General features: G+C 33.7%; 1 protein-coding gene and 1 long non-coding RNA gene across 12 annotated transcripts in view; one reads left to right on the forward strand and one right to left on the reverse strand.

Annotated features, from left to right (window-relative positions):
* The window catches only part of DNM3 (dynamin 3), a 608,953-nt gene that overhangs the window by 324,381 nt on the left and 264,347 nt on the right, over positions 1 to 20,225 (forward strand). Inside the window, exon 17 of one of the 11 annotated variants that reach the window (XR_013174093.1) lies at positions 3,215 to 3,232. The exons of 9 other annotated variants lie outside the window; for them this stretch is intronic. Coding sequence is in view for 1 of the 2 variants with exons in the window: in XM_077156981.1 (XP_077013096.1) it covers positions 3,215 to 3,238 (24 nt within the window). In the remaining variant the exon portion in view is untranslated. Of the gene's footprint in view, positions 1 to 3,214; positions 19,517 to 20,225 lie in introns of those variants that run through there. One more of the 11 variants, XM_077156981.1, reaches the window with a different exon arrangement.
* Positions 598 to 7,148, reverse strand: LOC143680629 (uncharacterized). The gene is made up of 3 exons (XR_013174094.1): positions 6,566 to 7,148; positions 4,301 to 4,405; positions 598 to 2,757 (listed from the first exon to the last, which is right to left on the reverse strand). It is a non-coding gene; the product is annotated as an uncharacterized LOC143680629 (long non-coding RNA).

Genomic DNA, 20,225 nt, shown 5'->3' on the forward strand with positions numbered 1-20,225 from the left:
GTTTCTACATTTTTTAAGGCTTGGACTAGAATTTTTAAGGATGAAGAAAGTTAATTTTAAATATTAAGGTTAAAACATTTTAATGAATCAAATGAGAATTGACAAATTGCTAATTTTACCCAAAATACATTACCGAATATAAATTGCATATCCATTAATCCTTCTCCTTGCTCTTTTTGTAAAGATTGCCTGAAAATCTCAAGAGTTTGCAAGTGTACAGTAAGTGGGAGTATTAAGCCCACCAATTCCACATGTAGATCTGCAGTATAATGTATAAGCCCCTGCTTAATTAAACAATGAAACGGTAATAAATCAATGTATATCAGGATACCAAAATATCAAGGTTTCAATTTCAACCTTCCACATATCAAAAGGAGAGAGCTAATTATTTTAATAAATTTGAAAATTATATTGGAAATAAATACTTTTTACATGTTTTACCCAGATTGGCTGAGTTTATTAACTCAATATGCATGATCCTTTGGAACATTCCACTTTTTTCTTTCTTTTTTTAAGAAAAATACATGATGTGGAAAGCCAAGCTTAGTTCATGAATTAGAATTATTAGACTCATTTATTCTTTGTCATTCATTAGACTGAAATGTATTATTTGTTATATTGATTTTTGATACTGAGTATGGGGTGCTGCAAAGATGTGTACAATAAACATCAAGGGTAGTGATTTACTGACAACAGTTAGGAAAAGAGAACTATAGAAAGCACAGGAACATTTTCAGAAATGGGTTTTATTATTTTTCATAGGCACCACTCACTTTAATTTTGGTGGGTTTCAATATTTGAATCAAAATAATGATAAAATAATAATAATACAAACGAGTTAAGTATTAAACCAACAGATTAAAACCCCCAGGCCCCCATGCTCCCTCATTTTGGTTGTAGCTCTTGGTGTAGATGCTATGGTGTGAGGGCTGCTTTCTTTCAATGGCTGGTTGTCATTCAGGCTGGGTTGTCATGTGACTGCCTGTCTGTGCCTGCTGTACAGGTGAGCGGATGTTCTGCACAGCAAGTGTAGACAGGCAGACACATGACAACTCCGTCCAGCCAGGCCCTTGGTTCCTTCAGGTTTCCTTTGCTCATGGGCAGATACAATCAGTCTGTTTTCCAGATTTGGTGATTTTGGACGGTAAGGGAGAAGGGAGAAAAACACACAATAAAATTAAACATTAAAACATTATGGAACTAAAAACAAGTTAGACTTTTGACTTTATTCAGAAAGTACTCTTATACATTTGTTCCAAATGTGCTAACATGGATAATTGGCATTAACAGAAAACTCACATTGAAATTTAAGGAAAAATAAAAACAATTAATCACGAGGTTTATTCTTAAATCCAATTCATATTATTACTGGCCCAAATGCAGTCAGAGTTCAGAGTAATTGAACCAGATGTTTTTCCTCTTCTTATAAACTCTGCATATTTTAGTACTGAAGTTAGAGATAAAGAGTATGTTTATACATGTTTCTTGTAGTAGATAAGCACCATAACCTTGCCTATGAAAAAGAAATTTGTCATTTACATGGAAATGGCAGCCATTTTCAAAATAATTAATGAGTGTAATATATTTGGTAACCCAACCAGCTGATTTTGATATCTGATGCTTTTATAATGGGATTTACAAGAGGATATATTTTTTTACCAATACTTTATTAAATAACAATAAATTATTAAAATTTTTCATTTGTCTTTTACTGCAGAATTTCTTAGATGTGAAAACCAAATAAAAAGCAGTTGTGAGCTTAAATTATACACTTATAAATTAACTTCAGGATTGTGCCATGAATCAGAAGGGTATAGGCTAAAAGGTAGTTTTTCACAGTGACGGCAGAATGTGTTTTGAACATTTTTAGTGCAATATAGTTACAAAATAGTACCTTAAACACAGAAAAGAAAGCTGAATTTCATAGCCAAAAATTAAAACCAGACCCTTTAGAAAATTTCCTTTTAATTTTTGTAAGAAAGAGTTAATTATGTTAAATGTAAGGATGTAAAACTTAATTGTGGTGAGTCAAGAATAATTCTACTGGCTATTTTAATATAAATTAGTAATTTATATCTGTAGAGGTATTTACAAATTCCTCTGCCCTTTTAAAAACAAAATATCCAGATAGTCAAAATTTCAATAAATATAATTTCCTTTCTTTTCTTTACTTTTTTTTTTTAAAAACCTTTTGGTTCAAGGATGTACTTAAGAATTTTTTCAAGAAACTTTGAAGAAGACATTTTGTTACCTGCCTTTTTTGTCTAGTTAAAATTCTGAGATAAATAGCAGATAGAAAAATTATAGCGAGCAGAATAATTTTTAAAGACTAGAAGATTGGCAGTTTTCTACAAGTCTGAACTTTTTGCAGTGATTAGACTTGATACTGTTTTAACAGAGTTGATAAGGGCAATTTTCTGTTTACTTAATTTCAAGAAAAATGTCTGACTGATTCTGGCCATCAATTCAGACTAGAGAAACTTTTTTTTTCCTTGAGAGAATTTTAAAAAATCAATAAACTTGGGTGCTATTAAATAATTACAAGGTCATAGTATGTAAAAAAGCAAGTACTTCAAAATACTATTTTTTTATGTTATTGCTTTCAGGGCAACAAAAAAATATTATAGAATGACTCACTCACAAAGAGTATATTGCTGGAAATTAAAATTGCTATAATTCTGTATAGCTTTCCCTCTCTCTCCCATAAATAATTTGATCCAGTTAACTCTGCTCAATTAAGGGAATGATGCATGCAACCTGAAAAAATAAAAAGAAATATTTGTGAGTTCATGTTTTCCTATAATATGAAACAGTTTTATTAAACCAAGATATCTAAAAACTTTAAGCCTGAAAAACTATCTCTTTTTCATGGGGGAAAATCTTGCTCAGAAGTTATTGTATTACTCATAAGGCTTGTTAGACAATTTTTGTTTCTGATAAGTTTCTAAAACACGATTATAGTAAGTATGTGGCAGATACACATTTCATAATTGTGCTGAACATGTATCTAAACTTGTTAAAAAGATGAACGGCTAAAAAAAGTCTGAAGGCCTTTTTCCTTTCTGTCTCCCAAACCACAGGGTGAATATTTATTAGCATTTAAAATACGAGATAAAATATGAAAGAGCTGTTTATATTAATATCATAACATGTAATTTTTTAATATAGGCTATCACACACTGTTTCTTTTTTTGTCTTTTATTTCTTGTCCAAGAAAAAAATGCAAGAAAATAATTAGCTTCGAAGTCTTCCACAAGAAAATTAAACCAAAGCAACTCCAGGAAACAGGCTGTCATGATTGAAGTCAGAAAATTTAAAGTGAAGATTTAATTATCATCTTTAATTACCTCATTATCTCTATTTATTAAAGCAAATAAAAATTCTTAATAAGAGACCTTAGGAAAATGGGTAAATATTTACATCTTCATAATTTGCGGGACACCAGTGTAACATGAGATTTGAATTAAGAAAGTTGCAATCTTAACTCAATAATTTCCTATCTCCTCTCAGGTTAATGGCTGACATTTTACTTATTTCAAGCCGGATTTCTGAGTGATGGTCTCTTAGTATTTGGAAATTATTATGATGGGGCTATTCTCTTTAGAGACGAGGAAAGTGAATTGTTTTTAAAGAGCAGATCTCTTGTAGAGTGAAAGAAAACTTTGACTTCTCTTTAGTGAGGAAGAATGCTTATGGATGAATGAGGTTTTTTTTTTTTACATTACCAAGTAGTACTTTCTTTTTACTTCATATAACAGCTTAAGTCTTTAATCAAAAATGGAGGGAAAAAACTTTCATTAGGAGTTTTATGCCTAAACTCTTTTTCACAGTCTGAAATATGTGGGTGGTCTGTAGGCGAAGAGGTAGGGGGGTAGATAATATATTTTAGTCTTTTAAAAATATAAACATATTATCTGGGCCGATGGCCCAAATGCTAAGCAGAAAGGTCATTAAACCTATTTACTAATTGCAGGAAGGTTATCGGTGTGAAATTTGTCTCACTGTAAACAAACGTTCTTTGATTTTGAGATCTATTTATTAAAAAAAAAAAGTTTGAAAACATGAGTAAATTGTTTTATATTAATCCTTTTCCAATTAAGAAATGTTGGTGTTGAAGTTGGATTTTCCTTTTTCTTAGATGATGGAAAAAGTTCTTTTAACCCAGCACTTTAGTCTAACTTAATCATCCACACACTAAAATTAAAACTAATTTCTAAATTTCTATGCAGTGTGATTTGGACAGGTACTACAAACAGCTTTTTTCTTTAGGACGATGTTCAATGTTTAAAATAATACTTACACTTGCCATCATATCCAGGGGTGGTTTTAGTTGAATTCAGATCTTCACAGTTGATTAGTTCCCTCTGGAATAGATTCCATGATCCCTAAGGTATTTGTATGGCTCCTTATAAAGTAATATCAAAATAAAATTAAATATGTTTATAACTACCCTGGAAATAAAGATTTTGATTATGTATATGTATAAATACTGGTTTATGTACCAGCATACAAACTACCAATCTGCCTTCATTCAGCAGAAGTTTATAAAGCAAGCTTTTATTTTTGAGTTTTAATTTACTTCATCTAATTAAAAAATAACATTCTTTTTTATTTTTTAACAGTTTGCATCAAAAATGGGTTGGTATAACAGGACTCATGTTCCACTGAGCATGTGTAGGGAGTCCTTGGCTACTCCGCTACAAAATATTTCTTATATTTCTCCTGCTGTACTTATCCAGGGACACCCTTGTGTCCCTTCTGTCTCCACACTAAAAGTAATCCTGAGAGAGGAAATAGGTGAGGAACAGGGAGGGGTGGTTAGGTTCTTTGAAACAAAAAAGGCCATTTAATCTGAAGAAATAAATTTAAATTAAATATAATTATATGAAAACAAGTTATGAAATTCAGTTGTTTCCACAGAGGAAAAACTGAAAATTTGAGAAATCTTAAGCATTGCCAAAGTACCACACAGCTATTTTTTCTCTTTGGTAATTGTATTTACTAGTAAAAATATATTGCGTGACATAATAAACTCTTATAAGTTATCTAATAGTTTTTTTAAAAAAAATTTCTATATGAAAGAAATGATATAGATTTTTTAAATCTCAGTTGTTCTATTAAGATAATTAATATGTAAGTCGTCAAAACACAATTTTAAAAAGATGACTTTATTGTCTCATATAAGTGTTGAAGAAAGATAAATTTCTCCTTGCCTTGTACATTTTAACTAAAAAGGATGAATTGATGAGAAAATGTATATATTCCTTCAACCAGGTTTGGGATGTTTAGGAGGGCAATTTTTAAAATAAATTGTTTTGACAAAAGAGAACTTGGGGAACTTTTCATAATAAAATTGTTTCCCAAAGAAAGCTTGTGACAATTTTTGAATTGTCACAAAACGTATAATTTAGAGAATTTGTTCAGTGACTTCTGTAACTTTAGTTGAAAGAAAGACAAAAGAGATTACATTCATTTTTTACAAAAAACCCATCATAGAACAAATTGCTTTCATTTTATGTAAAATTCTTTAAGGGTAGAAATAAATAGGTTATTGAGAGAATTTGGGGTGAAGCAATAACATATTTCCAGAACATTCTTGAAGCGCCTCACCAGTAACGTTCACGGATCATATTGCAACTCAGACTTTCTCTATTATTCACTCTATTAGGATTTTATTCCATTTGAGGGGTTCCTTCCCTCCCACCTTCCTCCCCTTCTCCCACCCTTCTTCACCTCCAGGACAGCTGGAAATTGACCAAAGAAAACTTCTGCCTTCCTTTACAAAAACCTTTTTTATCGGTGGGCTTCTAGACAAAGTAACTTATTATTTTAAATGCTCAGAGAAATAGAAGCAATATGCAATATAAGTAAATGGGCTCAACTGACCAGCAATAATCAACCATTCTTGGATGTTTTTCTTTTACTGTAATACAGAGATATATCTTGTGATATCTGAAGATAGAGGTCTGTATTCCCTCACTTATTTGATTGCTGACTCAATAAGTTATAGTTTGGCTCTCTTCTCTGGTCTAGCCCATCAGCATTGTCTCGTGGGCAAAAATTTGGCAGACTGTCCTTTTATTGTTAGATCCTATTATTGCTACTATTTATATAAGTAATTTTTCAGAAAAGCACTATCTGTATAGCATTTTAAAAATAACAAATATTCTTTACTCTGGGGTAAATGGATTCAATCTTAGTATGTTAAAAGTTATTCATACAGCCCTCATTCAAATAAATTTTTAAGTCTGAATTAATACTTCAACAATTCAAAACTAGTCTTAACTTATTCTTAAGTGTCTGGAGTGTGTTTTTAAATATTTCACTTTGAAGTGGGGAAACTTTTATTTTAAACTTAAAATAACTGCATTATAAATCTTCAGAAATCAAATAACATACAGTAAATTGGTACATACACACAATTTGCTGCTCTTTTAAAATTAATATGTCACTATCCATCACACATATACTTGTTTCTCATGCATCTTAATAAAATCATTGGCTCCCCACCTAGGTTCCCTGATCCCCTGGTCACAGACCAGGTGAGGACTCAAGAAGGCCTTACCTGCAGGTCTTCCCTCTAGTAGTCCTTTCTCTGCCAGGTCTCCTAAGTCTTCTTGGTCCCTAGTGGGCAAAACCTGTGAAAAAAAATACTGGATATGAGATTCAAAACAGGAGCAAACAAATTATCTTCTTCTTGGAAACAGCAAATTTTGTCCCCTGCAGTCCATGGCGTTGCTCTGCCTTGCCCAGTCTAACCAATGTGCAGACTACTGTACAACGGCATTGTCCTGAACAGGTAGTCTGAACACTGGGGCGACGGAGCAGGATCTCCAGAAGCTTCCATCTATTTACTTAAAATCCTCTCCCGGTCTTTGGGAAAAGCCTCCCTTCCTGCACCAGGGGTTGCCTTCAGCTTTTCCCCCTGAACTCTGCTGCACTGACTGAGACACACTCAAGGGCTGTGATTTCCAGTCTTGACGTGGCACATTTGCTGCAGACTGGGGAACTGGCAATGAATTTAGGACCAGGAAAAGGGGGAGGGCTGGGCTGGAGAGTCCATATATGGGATGATGTCACCCTGGGGAGGTTTGGGTATGCGCTGTGCCGCTGGAGAGACCGCTAGAATCGCCTGCTCTCAGACATGGGTCTGTGCATAAAATGGTACCAGATGTTTTAGTGTAATGTTAAGCAGTCATTTCATCTTCAGGCCAGATTTTTTTCCTCAACTGGGCAGGAAGTGGGCCCCAGTATGGAAATGCTGTAAAAAAAAAAAAAAAAAAAAAAAAAAAGTCAAGATGTACAGTTCTGCTGTGGCCAACTGAAAGTAAGTTTAGTGTAGAAGTACAAATTTGCTGTCCGTTCCAGGCTAGAAAAGTAATTTCAAGATAGAGGGTAGATAAAAACGTAAACAGAAAGTTGAACACTGGAAGTCAGAGCTCATTTAGAAGCCTTTTTGAGCTTTCCTGTGGCACTTTATTTTCTGGTATTTCACTCGTCAAAAAGGGCAGATAAGTTCAATTTTTTTTTACTTTCCCTCCTCCTCCTTGTCTGTTGGATCTGTCAGCGGCTTGCAGGCTGCTCTAGACTCGAACAGTAATTATAGCAACTTCCTGAAAGTGAAGCCCCCATGAAAAGTCTGGAGAAATGTTCTTTGTCATGGCCTCTACATGAGTAATTAGTTCCACATGTGGCCTTCCTAGTTTCCCTCAGCTATTTTGGCTGGCTTTCTGAATGCTCTGCTATAGCTTGACCTAAAGAAACTTTTAGAGTTTTGATTTCAAGCATCTATGTAATAACCACTCTGGTATCTTAACAGATTGTCTCTGGCAGATCCATGCTGTGTATAACACTGTTTTTACTGATAATTTCTGGTTCTGTTTTAATGCTTTTGTTTCAGTGGTATTGTGCTGCTACGTAGTTTTACCTCTGGTTAACTGAATCAGTTGAAATTTGCCAAGTGCTGCTTAACCAAAGGTTATATCAGCCCTACTTTTCTTCTCCTGTTATTGCTGTTTTCAATAATATATTCTGTTCAATATTCAGAATATACAGTTCTGTGATGTTCCCTCCACAAATTCTGATTAGAGTTGCCTAAAACAAGAACTTGATTAGTCGCTCTTTGAAAGGTCAACATGTGAGAAAATTCTTAGGTAGCTTCCGAATTTTATTTGAGTAACCAAACTAAATTAGTTAGCATTCTTTAAGGTATTGCCAACAAAGCTGTTTATTTCTACTGGCCTTTTGCAATATTTTTTAGAAACAGAAAAATATACTTCTTTTATATATGTTGGATTGACTATTTCAAAAGGCCTGAAGTGAGAACCATCGAAAGCATTTGTGTTTCATGGAATGGCGTCTTTTGAATTAAAGTCCCATGAAAGGGTTCAAAAGTTATTATGAGTCCTGGTTACCTTGTTGGGAAGATTAAATAAGATAAAAATAAGTTATCTAGTACCTTAGACTGGAACAAAGAGATTAATAATAGGTATATCATTCACAGATTTAATTTTCAATGAAAATCAAAGGAATTACTTATTATCACTGTACTCCTGCTTCCAGACTTGTGTTGTTAGGATCTATTCTATACTACTTGAGCAAGCCCAGTATGAGTCAATTCCCTTTTCAAATTTTTCTGTCACTGCTTGCATAATAATGGAAATATGGAAGTGAGACTAAATACAATCTATTAGTCTTATTACATGTGGCTACCACCTCAGTACTTTTAAGTGTCTATATATTTAATCCCAAATCATCTTAGGGAGGCCATGAGCCAGTGAGGCAATAGTCAACTAGAAATACAGCAGTCTAGGTATGGGCGTGTTTCTGCATCAAATTGTGAAGGCCTTTTATTCTACTCTCTTCTGTTTATATGAAGTGACATGACTTGGAAATTTTTAATAAGGCAAATGAAAGGTGGTTTTGATCAAACTCCTTCCTGATTTCAGCTTAGTTCATCCATCAGTACATTTGTTCTACCTGTCCAAATAGAGATTTTATGATGCTTTATTCAAAGAACTCAAATTTTCATTTATCTTTACCGCTTTTGAAGCATTTTAAATGATTCTCTACAGAAGCAACTGAAAAAATTGTGTTCCTCTTAGCATATATGCCCTTCTCCTTTGAATTTCAGTGGACTGAAATATTTTAGAATTTTCTTTCTTCCAAGTATTCGAACAAATGTTTTCTCTTACCTAATCATGTGTTAGTCGTAATGCCAACGACTGGGCATATAAAGATAAACATGATCTGATTCCTGTCTTCAAAGAGCTCACACTTACTTATAATGTTAGAAACGCTAACCATTGATCGTGTTCAGTCTAAAAAGTCTGTCATCCCTATATGAAGGTCTTTGGCATTGATTTGGGAATGGCTTGAGGAATTTCTCTGTGTCTGTAAAAGTATCAGTTAAAGACCTGAAATGTAATGGGCTCTAGAAAGCAAAATTAGACACAATAAAGTCCTTGCCCTGGAGCAAATGGCATTATTAAACTTATTTCAAAAGTTATTGACCAAAGTGATTGTTCGAATCAGTGGATGGTTTTGAGTGACTACAAAGTTCTCTCTTTTTTTTTTAATGTCATGGAAAAGGAATACAGCTTTAGTTGGTTATCATGCCCAGGCTCAGCAGATTTTTATGACTTTAGAAATTCTCAAATTGAAACCAGGACTAAAACTTGTTTCTGTTAGGAATAATTTTATCTACGTATAAAGGAACAGGGCTACTAGTGTTTACAGTTGAGCATTTTGTGAGATTCAGATATACAAACTTAGTATTTATGTAGTTTTAAAGAATTGTTACAAGATTAGTACACAAGAATTACAAAAGTTCCAACAATAGAGAAGAAGGTATAGAAAAAGTTAATTACTTCTTCTCCAACCTCCTAACCCTTTCTGTTCCCCAACTTTTACCCCACCAAATGAATGCTGATGGTTTGGTAGGATTTCTTTCACCGCCTATTCAATGGTCATTATACAGCTTCTTTACAGACTACAAAATCCTTTCATATAAAATGTGTCAGTTACTTGTAATAACACTATGGGGGAGATCTTATCATAATTCCCATTTTATTGATGATGAAATTGAGGCTCAGAGAGGTTAAGTGTATTACTCCACGGGATTACAATAAGTGGCAAAACTCAGCTTTATTCTAGCTCAAATGCTTGTATGTAAAGGATGCTGTCAGCCCACAGAGTTTTTTTTCTTCCTACTGAATTCTTACAGCATTTATGTTTCTTGTTATTAAATTGTCAATTAATATCTCCTTTCCTCTTGTAGTTTTGCACTATCTAATATTTAATGTATAAGGATATTTTTCCCAAATTGAGTATAAACTAATTGAAGGCAGGGACAGTATCTTCATATTTGGTTTTATTAGCCCATAGCAGGACTGAAAGAATGGAAAGAATGAGTAAAAGCTACATAATGTGGTTTCTGACCAATTCTTTGTCATAATAGTGATTCAAGAACTGAAGCTATCTTATTTTTATCTTTGGTGGAAAACAGTGCAATTTTAACATTTGTATGCATGTACTACAGCTATGTATCAGATTGCACTACTGTTTTTGAAATAGATATGAACATTGGGCCAACCGTATTTCCTTGCTTATTTTTGGCCTTATAATCTCTGGAAGCATCCTGTGTGCTAAACTATGGGTCATCCAATCTTGTGTGAAAAGCAGGATCTACCAAGTTGTGGCCTTTCCTTTCGTGTTGTTTTCTCCTTTCCAGTTTGTAGCTGAGAAAAAAATTTAGATGACCTGAGTTCATTTGCAAATTAGAGTCCAAAGCCCCACTTAGTTTGGCATTATGTTGTGTGGATTCACACTTTTTTTTTATTAGAGGGAATGTAATCCCCTAATTGCCTGTATTTCCTATTTTGTTAGGATCTAAAAGGAGTAGGAGATAATGTTGTAAGGAAGCTATCCTCTTTCTTTCCTTCCCTTCACTGTTAAACACAAGGCTGCCTTCAAGATCACTGCAGTAAAGTGCCTCTTTAGGCAGAGAAACTGTAAAGAGAGGACCTACATTTTCAAGGAATTAATAAATTTGCCTTTGATGACTGAAAAAGAAGTTAAAGTAGAGGAACTATAAGTCACAAACTTAATACAAATAATTTTACAGTCTTCATAAACCTTGCAAAAGACAAAGATTGTGAGAGGGTTGATTTTAAAGCATACATTTACTAATGGGCATTTTGTTTTGCCTGTCTTTATCATTTCCATTGTTGAGTCTGTTTGTTTAGAAATCAACCTCTAACCAAAAGCAGCATATATTTTATGAACATTGTTTCCTAAAATCAACTGAGAAAAATAATGTTGCGTCTCTGAGTTTTACTAACCACTGGTGTACAAGGAAGCTATTTCGATAACATAATACATCTGGCAGGAAAACTTTAAAACTCTGGCTTTATTGAATTCCAATCATATGAGTGTAAATATACGATTTATGACTTGAATAATATTTGAAGCATTTTTTGAAATCTTTAGGGAAGGCATCATAAAGTGTTGAAAAATTGTTGCTGGCCTTTTCAGGCAGTCTTTAAATGAGAACCTATTAGGAGTGCAGTCCGCTACCTGCTTCAGCCCTCAAAAGCTGAGGAGCACCATTTGAATGTTGTGAGCTATGAACTCCTACTGAATTTAAAATGAGCTCTTGCTCACTTGTACAAGAGAAACATGGTGTCCTCTGGTCACTGCAAATTTTAGAATATTTACTCCTGCTGACTTTTGGTATAACCAATATTTTATTTCCTTAGTGCTACTCTGAAATGAGCATGGGTATGTGTGTCACATAATTACCTAGAAATCACTTTTTTTTTCAGGGGTAGATAAAGCATCCTTTCTTTATCTGTGAGTAGAAGTGAAGTATATTGGCTACAAGGAAATCTCCATGTGAAGGGGACACTTTTGGCTTTACTCCAAATACCTACAATTATATAGGAAGTCATTTTATAAGCCCACAAGTCTTTAATTATCTTTATTTTGTAATCATCTGGTATTTATAATCCTCTGGTATATGCAAAAGGGGAAAGACAAATCACATGAATTTCTAAAAGTATTTGATCCAATATAAATCTTTTTAGTTATGATATTGTAGACACCATACATAACTGGCCTCTATTCCTTCTCCAGGGAATTTATTCAAATTTTCAGGGACACATGAGGCCCTAATGAAGCATTTCTGTTCATGTCACCTTTGGAATTTTCAAAAAGAAGCAATTAGTATATAAATCAGTTCATCTTGAAAGGTTATTTCCATGTTGTAAATGAGTATTAATCATGCATCTTTGTAAACCCTATTTGATTATTAATCAACCCAAAGTGGCTTTAACTTGCCATATAGAATCAGATTATATAATTTCAAGATTACAGTGCAAACGCTTTAAATAAAGGAAAGTGCACTGCTTTCCATTTTTAAAGTTTTGTTTTGTTTCATTAATATTTCTATTTGAGCAATTGTTCTATGCTAGGACCCATACAAATATCTTCAAATGTGATTAATCCAACAATTATGAAAAGTACACTTCTTCTATTAAGCAGCTGAAGCTCAGGAAAGCAGTGTGATATGATGGTCCCAGTGCTAGATTGTATAGGTTTGAATCTTCATTTCACAATTTATTAGTATGCGACCTTGGCAAATTGACTATTTTGAGCTCTAGTTTCCTCATCTGTAAAATAGGGTTTTCACGTGAAAATTAAGTGGATTTATGCTTGAGAAGAGCTTGAAACAGGGCCTGGCTAGGTTTAGACCTCATGTAGGCTAGGTGCTCTTGTGATGACCCACCCAGGTAGGCACCAAGCTGTATCCAGTTGTTGACCTAGGACTCAAAGCCAATCTGGGTGACTCCAGAACCCAAGCATCAGCAATAGCAAATACTGCTCAGGAATAAAGCATGCTATTTTTCTCCAAGTATTTTACTTATTAACAGGTGAAAATAGGAGGAAAAAAACAGACCAGCAAACAACCACTTGATTCTAAAAGAAAGACAACAGGACTATTTTTAAAACATGATAGTGCAATAGTGGTAGGTGGCTCCTTAAGATAATGTTTTGGAGAATCATTTTAAAATGTCACTAATGATTTTCTCCTCTGAGTTTATTTGCTTTTATCTGTTTTTAAAATGTATTTGTATGTATGTATGAATATGCATATTTTAAGTAAACCAGAGCACTATATGAGAATTATCCACATCAAAGTCAATTCTCTTCTCTTTTTAAAGTAACATTTTTAAAGCTAGCATGTATACAATGTTTTTTTCGTAATCTTAGATACTGGTTTTAATGTGTGCACATTTCAGTCATGTTATTTTTTAATTATGCCTGTCAGAACTTTACAGCAACAGATGAAGAATAACAAGAGAATATTAGGTAGGAAATACCTTTGAATGTTGCAAATGCAACATTTTAAGGGGATTTAGTTCTTTATAGATGGAGCTATCTTAGACTTCATTTAAAAACTGCATGAAAAGTTTGCGTGTATTGGTTCAATTTTGTTTGGGGAAGAATCACTTTGCTCCCAACCTTCTACCCTGTGACGAAGTATTTTCCTATGTACAATTTTCTTCATTTCCATTCCATTTTAGCTTTGTCAAGAAAGAACTAACCTTGGATTTCATTGGCCAGAATAGATTAAGATTGTTTTTGAAATAATGTCTTGTTTCACTGAGGAGCTAGTAGATTTTTAAATAAACTTTTTCTTTAAGGGATCTGGACCCCATTGAAAATGTTGATTGTAATTTTGGGTGCTACCTGGACAGCATGCATATGGACTACTGGAGTGAGTGCTTGGCACTCAAATTCCCTGTTCAGGCATTTTCAGGACCTCATGAAGTTATTGCTGAAAAGCTCACTAATTTCTTATTTTCAAGGTTTCTGAAAAGAGAAAATAAGAATCAAGATAAGTGATATAAGAGGATTTTTATTTTTTCAGAAGCTTGTGCCTTCTGCCACTAGTGAAGTCAGTTTAAGGGTAGGGGACTTCTTTCCTGCTTTTCATGTTTCCAGACCATGGTGAAGTTTTCAGTATTGGATTTCAATTCGTTCATTTTTGGAAAGTTGAGTCCCTCATTTTTTTTAACCTTTAACAAAGAGCAAAAATCTAGTGGGATTTGATTTTCCAGTAAATTTTGCCCTGTTTTGCAAATTAATCTTAGTTCTAAGCCAATCTTTGTCTTCAGATAATAAAATAATTTATATTGGTCACCCAGTGATGCTAATATTAGTTGGATTGGGTTCAGCTGGAGTTAATATGAATTCTAGCTATATTTTATTATTGTTTAATTTGGTATTGTTTAGATTGTTTGTTGTATGTTCAGGCTCATTTAGATTAATGCCACTTCAGTTGCATTCCTACTCGGTATCATCTTCAGTGCATTGCCTTGTATGCAGGTGTTCAAGTATAGCAAATTCCACACTTAAAAGCTACTATTTCCAGGATACATGTCTCCTTCACATTCAATATAGGATGTTTCCATGAATTTTTTTGGTGGAATGTATATGCTGACAGAAACTGTTTTGAAGGGCCATGTTAATAACAGTTTTCACTGTGTAAGATAATTTTCATAATAAAGTTCCTTTTGCTTACCAATATGTAGTGTAACTGTGAAATGGAAGTTTTGATTAACATTCACTGTTAAAACACTAAAGCCCAGTTCTTTCAGTACCTAGAACAGAAGATATTTGGTGATTTAGTATTTGTACAGATTTAATTAGTTACATTTGATTTCAGAATTTCACATTTCTTGAAATAAACCTTTTCTTCATGAATACAATTTAGGTATAAGAGAAGGAACAACAGTATTGATTGGTTCAAGTTCAACACTGCCATTTTCTTGTTAATCAAGTGGTATAAGGATGTCTGCTTCAGAGGTGGTTGGAAGGCCTGAATTATATGATTTGCATAGAATAAATAGGATTTTGAAAAACATTCTGCAACAATTCATATGACAACAATTTCAAGGATTGCCACTGCAGTGCCTTGGTGCAAGTGGTTAGGGCACAGCAGCAGACACCATCTGTTGTAGTTTGTTAAAGCTGCTGGAATGTAGTATACCAGAAATAGAGTGACTTTTTAAAAAGGGAACTTATTAAGTTGCAAGCTTACAGTTCTAAGGCCATGAGGATGTCCAAACTAAGGCATCCAGGAAAAGATACCTTGATTCAAGAAAGGCCAAGGGTCCAGAATACCTCTGTCACCTGGAAAGGCATGTTGGGCGACATCTGCTTTATTTTTCTCCTCATTTTGTAAGGTTTCCCCAGGGGGCATTTTCCTTCTGCATCTCTAAAGATCTCTGGCTGTGCGGGTTCAACTGGCTCTTTCCAAAATGGTGTCCTCTTAAAGGATTCCAGTAAGCAACCCTACCTTGAATGGGTAAAGACACATCTCCATGGAAACCATCTAATCAAAATTTACCACCCACAATTGGATGGATCACATCTCCATGAAAACAATAAAAAAGATCCCATCCAGCAATACTGAATGAGAATTAAAGAGCATGGCTTTTCTAGGGTACATGACAGTTTCAAATTGGTACACCATCTCTACCTTTGGAGACTTTTGTGGTGCTTCTGAACATTTAAAAAGAGGAAGAGCTGAGAATATTAGTCTATTTATTTTGTCAAAAGGCAGTAGTATGTATTAATTACTTATGCTTTATCTCCATCAGATAATCAAAAGGCATTAAGTAAAAAAGAACTATTGATTATTTGTATTTCTTTTTCTCCTTTTTTCTATTGCTCTGTCTTTCCTCCCCATAGCTCAGTGGGAGATTATCCGTAACTCTCTCTTCACCTCAGGTCCCATTCTTCCTGGTCATCTTTTTCTTCTTGTTTCTATCTTCTATCTCTTGCTGTTTCCATTCTTTATTGTTTCTTTCTTTGCCAGAACATAATACTGGAATTCTGCTACCAGTAAAAATATTTATGAGATTGTTCAATGAGATTTTGTTTCTTCTCCTTAAATTTGAAATCAGGTGAATTTTATACCATGTATTCATTGCTTAAAACAAAGCACTCTCAAACTAAATCAAATTGCCTTTATACTTCCATGTGACTTTAAATAATTCTGTGAACCAGTGGCTTTTCATGTTTTTAAAAAACAGCATTAAATGTCTTCAAAAGAGAGGTGAGAAAATTGTTGAGCTTTATATTTACCACACTCTTTAACTTTAAATCAGCTTTCTCATGGCTCAGAGAATATCACATACTGAATGTTTCCAGATAATCTATGTACACTTTATAGCCCATTCCATTCATTTATCTATTCGTTGCCTATGATCTACAGATTCATCTTAAACTATTGTTTGACTAGTTGTTGTATGTATGCCTCATCTTTCAAACTTAATTATAAGCTCCCTAAAGGGTAAGCTCCATGCCCACTCTGTGTTTTTCTCACCCTGGTTTCCTAATGAATTAGGTCATAAACACAGAGATTTTCAGATAGAAAATCTCAGAGATTTTCCTGAAAGTGAGGAGTCAAAGAAAGGGGATTCCTTCTTAAATAAGAAAGAATGAAATCCACTAAATATCACCTTCCTAGATTATATTTTTAATGTCTTTATTTGCCTTTGTAAAAGATTTAAAAAGTAAATTCTAGTGTAGAATGCTATAATACGTGGGCCATTTGTAGTGCATTTGAGAATGTGCTTAGAATGTGCCACAAAATTCTAAAAATGCCATTTTACTTAAAAATCACTGGATGACGAATTTTTAAAATGAATGTCTACTTGAGAAACCACTGCCAGGAGAAATGTGAAAACCACATGAAATTCACTACATAAAGAAATATGGTTCCATTTCTACACCACATTTTGTACTATCAGGAAGAAGATAAACTATTTAAAACTAAAGTGAATAGCAAAAGGATTAAAATTTTAAAACCGTGTTGTAAATGTATTTTGGAATTTACAAAATTTGATCCCATAATATAGGAGCCTTTAAGAAGAGAAGAAAACATGTTGAATCTTATAACTCTAGATATCTCAATTAGAATGGACGAGTAATGCTGCTTCCTGTTAATGAGCTATACTACAACTATAATATTTACTTCAGTTGAAACTAGTGTGAAAGTTTTTATTTTCAGCAAAATATTCTGGAAATTCTTTTCTTGAATTTTTCTATTTAATGACCCTTATAGAGTGCTATGTGGTTGGCACTTAAAGAAGAATAAACCTGATTAAGATAAAATGTATTGTCAGTAATAAAATGCTAACATTTGAAGCATAAAAATAATGTTCATGTTGTGATTTTCCCTTACCTAAACATGAACAAATCCTACATACCCATGTTTATGAGTATAGACGTGTATTTCTGAATTCAGTTAGACCTTGGGCTTCGAAATCCTGTGAGATAAAGAAGATTATTAAATTAAGCGATTGTATACTTAAGTAGATTAAAAACTTCTTTTCGTGACTTGATTTCTCCCGTACTTTATTGTGGAAAAGGGATGCTGAGAAATTAAGGTTTATTTTATATATTCTTATTTAGCGTGGGGCTTTTATATGCTATTTTACCTTACAGTTTGAAAACTTTTCGCTGGATATACTAAATAACTAATGAGACTAATCTGTCTTAGCCTACATTGATAGCCAAGTATCCTTGAAAGGAGCTATCTTTCAGATGAGATGTAAAATTAAACTTCTAGTCATTCCATTCAATTTTTTTTCCCTCATTCACTTCATAAACATTTATTAAATTCCTACCATCAAAGCTAAACAATACAAAATTCATGCCTTCAAGGAATTTGTTTGAAAACATTTAAAAACCAAAAATAATTATTAAAAAGAAAGATAATAATTTTGGTCTTTTGGCTAAATATGCATTTATACAAATGCTTAGATTTATTGGAAAATTATCCATTTTTATAACCATTTGTTTTCCCTTTGGCAGCAGAGTCTGGTGGTTGAGGGTTCCAGACTATGGAGCTAGCCAGCCCAGGTATGTTCCCAACTCTAATACTTTTCTGTATGACATTGGGAACAGTACCATCTTCCCTGTGACTTTTTTCATCTATAAAAATGGGATAATAAGAGTTTCTCCCTCCTAGGGTGTTTGTAAGAATTACATGATTAACCCATGAAATCTCTTGGTATAGTAGTGTCTGATGTATATTAAGCACTTAATAAATGTTAAATTCAGGGATGATTTTCAAAATATTTAACAGCCAGTACAGCATGGGCATCAGTCAATCAGAATGGCTGTTATGACTACAACAGTGTTTATGGCCTGCATGGCAGTTAGCCTCTATTAGTATTATTGTTTCTACTTAAAACTTCTGAAGCAAGCTATTAAATATGAGAAATGGTTCCATGTCCTCTGGATCAGACTCTGAAGCTCACTAACCCTGGGCTTCTAGGGTGCCTATAATTCATATTTTTGAAATATTTTTAGCTTTAAGTACATAGAATTAGTATAGACTTACTCTCATGTTCTGGGCAATTCTGAATGTTTTTCTTAGCTAATCATGTCTAGAAAGATTCTAGAGCCAAGCCCTGATGTCGCTATTTCTTCCCCTAAAATTGGTTGGTAGGTATTAGAGTATAGGTTTTCTTCTTCTTTACTTTTCCTTCCTTTTGTTTTGGATAAGGAGATAATATCTAAGGCTACTTCCCTCAAATGATTTTTTTTAGAAAGATATTGTGTACTATTCATAACTTCACCTTTTAAAGTAATTGGCCAATAGTTGTGATAAGGATAGAATAGATATAGGAACATTTGGGGAAGTTAAGGGGTATACAAGGTACAAAAAAGTTTTGGCCTTTTGTAGGCCAAAAAATATTGGTCAGAAAACTTGAGTCTTAGCACTACCACTTGTTGCTTAACTTTAGGTAATTTATTTGATCTCCCTGTGTAACATTACTCCATCTGTAAAATTGGAATAATATAGAATCTTCCTCAGGATGTAGTGAAATTTAAACAAGAGAATACTTATTAAGTACTTAGGATAAAACTGATAGTCAGCAAATTCCACTTGTATTATCCAGCAGATATTTAAAATACTTACTATATGCCAGACACTATTCTAGGCACTGGGGATACAGAAGTGAATAAAACAGACAAATATTCTTGCCCTCCTAACATGTACATCTAGTGCAATAGAAAAAAAAAAATAAGTGGGGAAAGGGAATAGGGAATTCTGGGATTGGAATTGCAGTATAAGACAGTTAGGAAAGATAATGTCTGAGAAAATATCTATAGGAGTGCAGGGAGTAAATTTACAGATTGCTGGGGAAAGATCCTTTCAGATGGAAAGAATAGCAAATACAAAGGCCCTGGGGCAAGAGCACTGGGATAGGGTGAAGGGAAAAGTAGGAAGAGTTGCGGCTGGTGCTAGGGACCTGCGAAAGATCTCAGTAATATAATAATGGCCATATAGATGGGAATCAGGGATGCCCCAGCAAAGGCTTCTTAGAAAAGGCTGACCTTGAAAATGAATAGGTTATGTGGAGGCATATGGAAGAGGTAGAACATTCCTGTTAAGTGGAAGAACATGAGAAAAGGCACAGATAGTAGAGGAGGTAGGCCTAAGGAGCATCTAAGACAGTCTTTTGAGAACAGAGGGTATGCAACAGGAAGAGGGGGCAACAATGTTGGATAAGCACAATGGGATCAGATGATGGAAGGCCTTGAAAGCTAGTCAGAAAACTTTTGATTTCTGGTGATTAAAAAAAAAAATGCTTCTGGTCAATAGAAGTTAATTAATGATATAATCTTAAAAGTCAAAATTTAAAATCCATGTATAAGCTGTATGCGTAAATTCCTGTTAAGTTTCTTTTCAGAGACAAATAAAAAATATATAAAATTGTCTCAAATTTTTATTATAATTAATAAATTAAAATATTGATACTTCTTAAAATGTACTTACCATTGGGGTGCAAGGGTATTTCAGTGGTAGGATTCTTAACTGCCATGCAGGAGACCTGGGTTCTATTTCATAACTTCAAACAAACAAGCAAACAAATATTCGACAAATGGTACTGCAATAATGGATCCTCACATGGAAAAATAATGAACTGTGACCCCGCCATACAGCATACCACACAAAAGAAGTACTTACTATTAAAAGATTCCCTAAGAATCTACTATGTGAGCTGTAGTTGCAAGAATCGTGACTTGATAACCTAGGTGTTACTAATAATAATCCTTTATATGAATAATCTTGGTATTGATAAAACATGCTAGATCTTTGTTCTAACAGTTCTCTTCTTTTATTTATTTATTTATTT

This window comes from Tamandua tetradactyla, chromosome 4, assembly GCF_023851605.1.
Source record: "Tamandua tetradactyla isolate mTamTet1 chromosome 4, mTamTet1.pri, whole genome shotgun sequence".
Classification (NCBI taxonomy): Eukaryota; Metazoa; Chordata; class Mammalia; order Pilosa; family Myrmecophagidae; genus Tamandua; species Tamandua tetradactyla.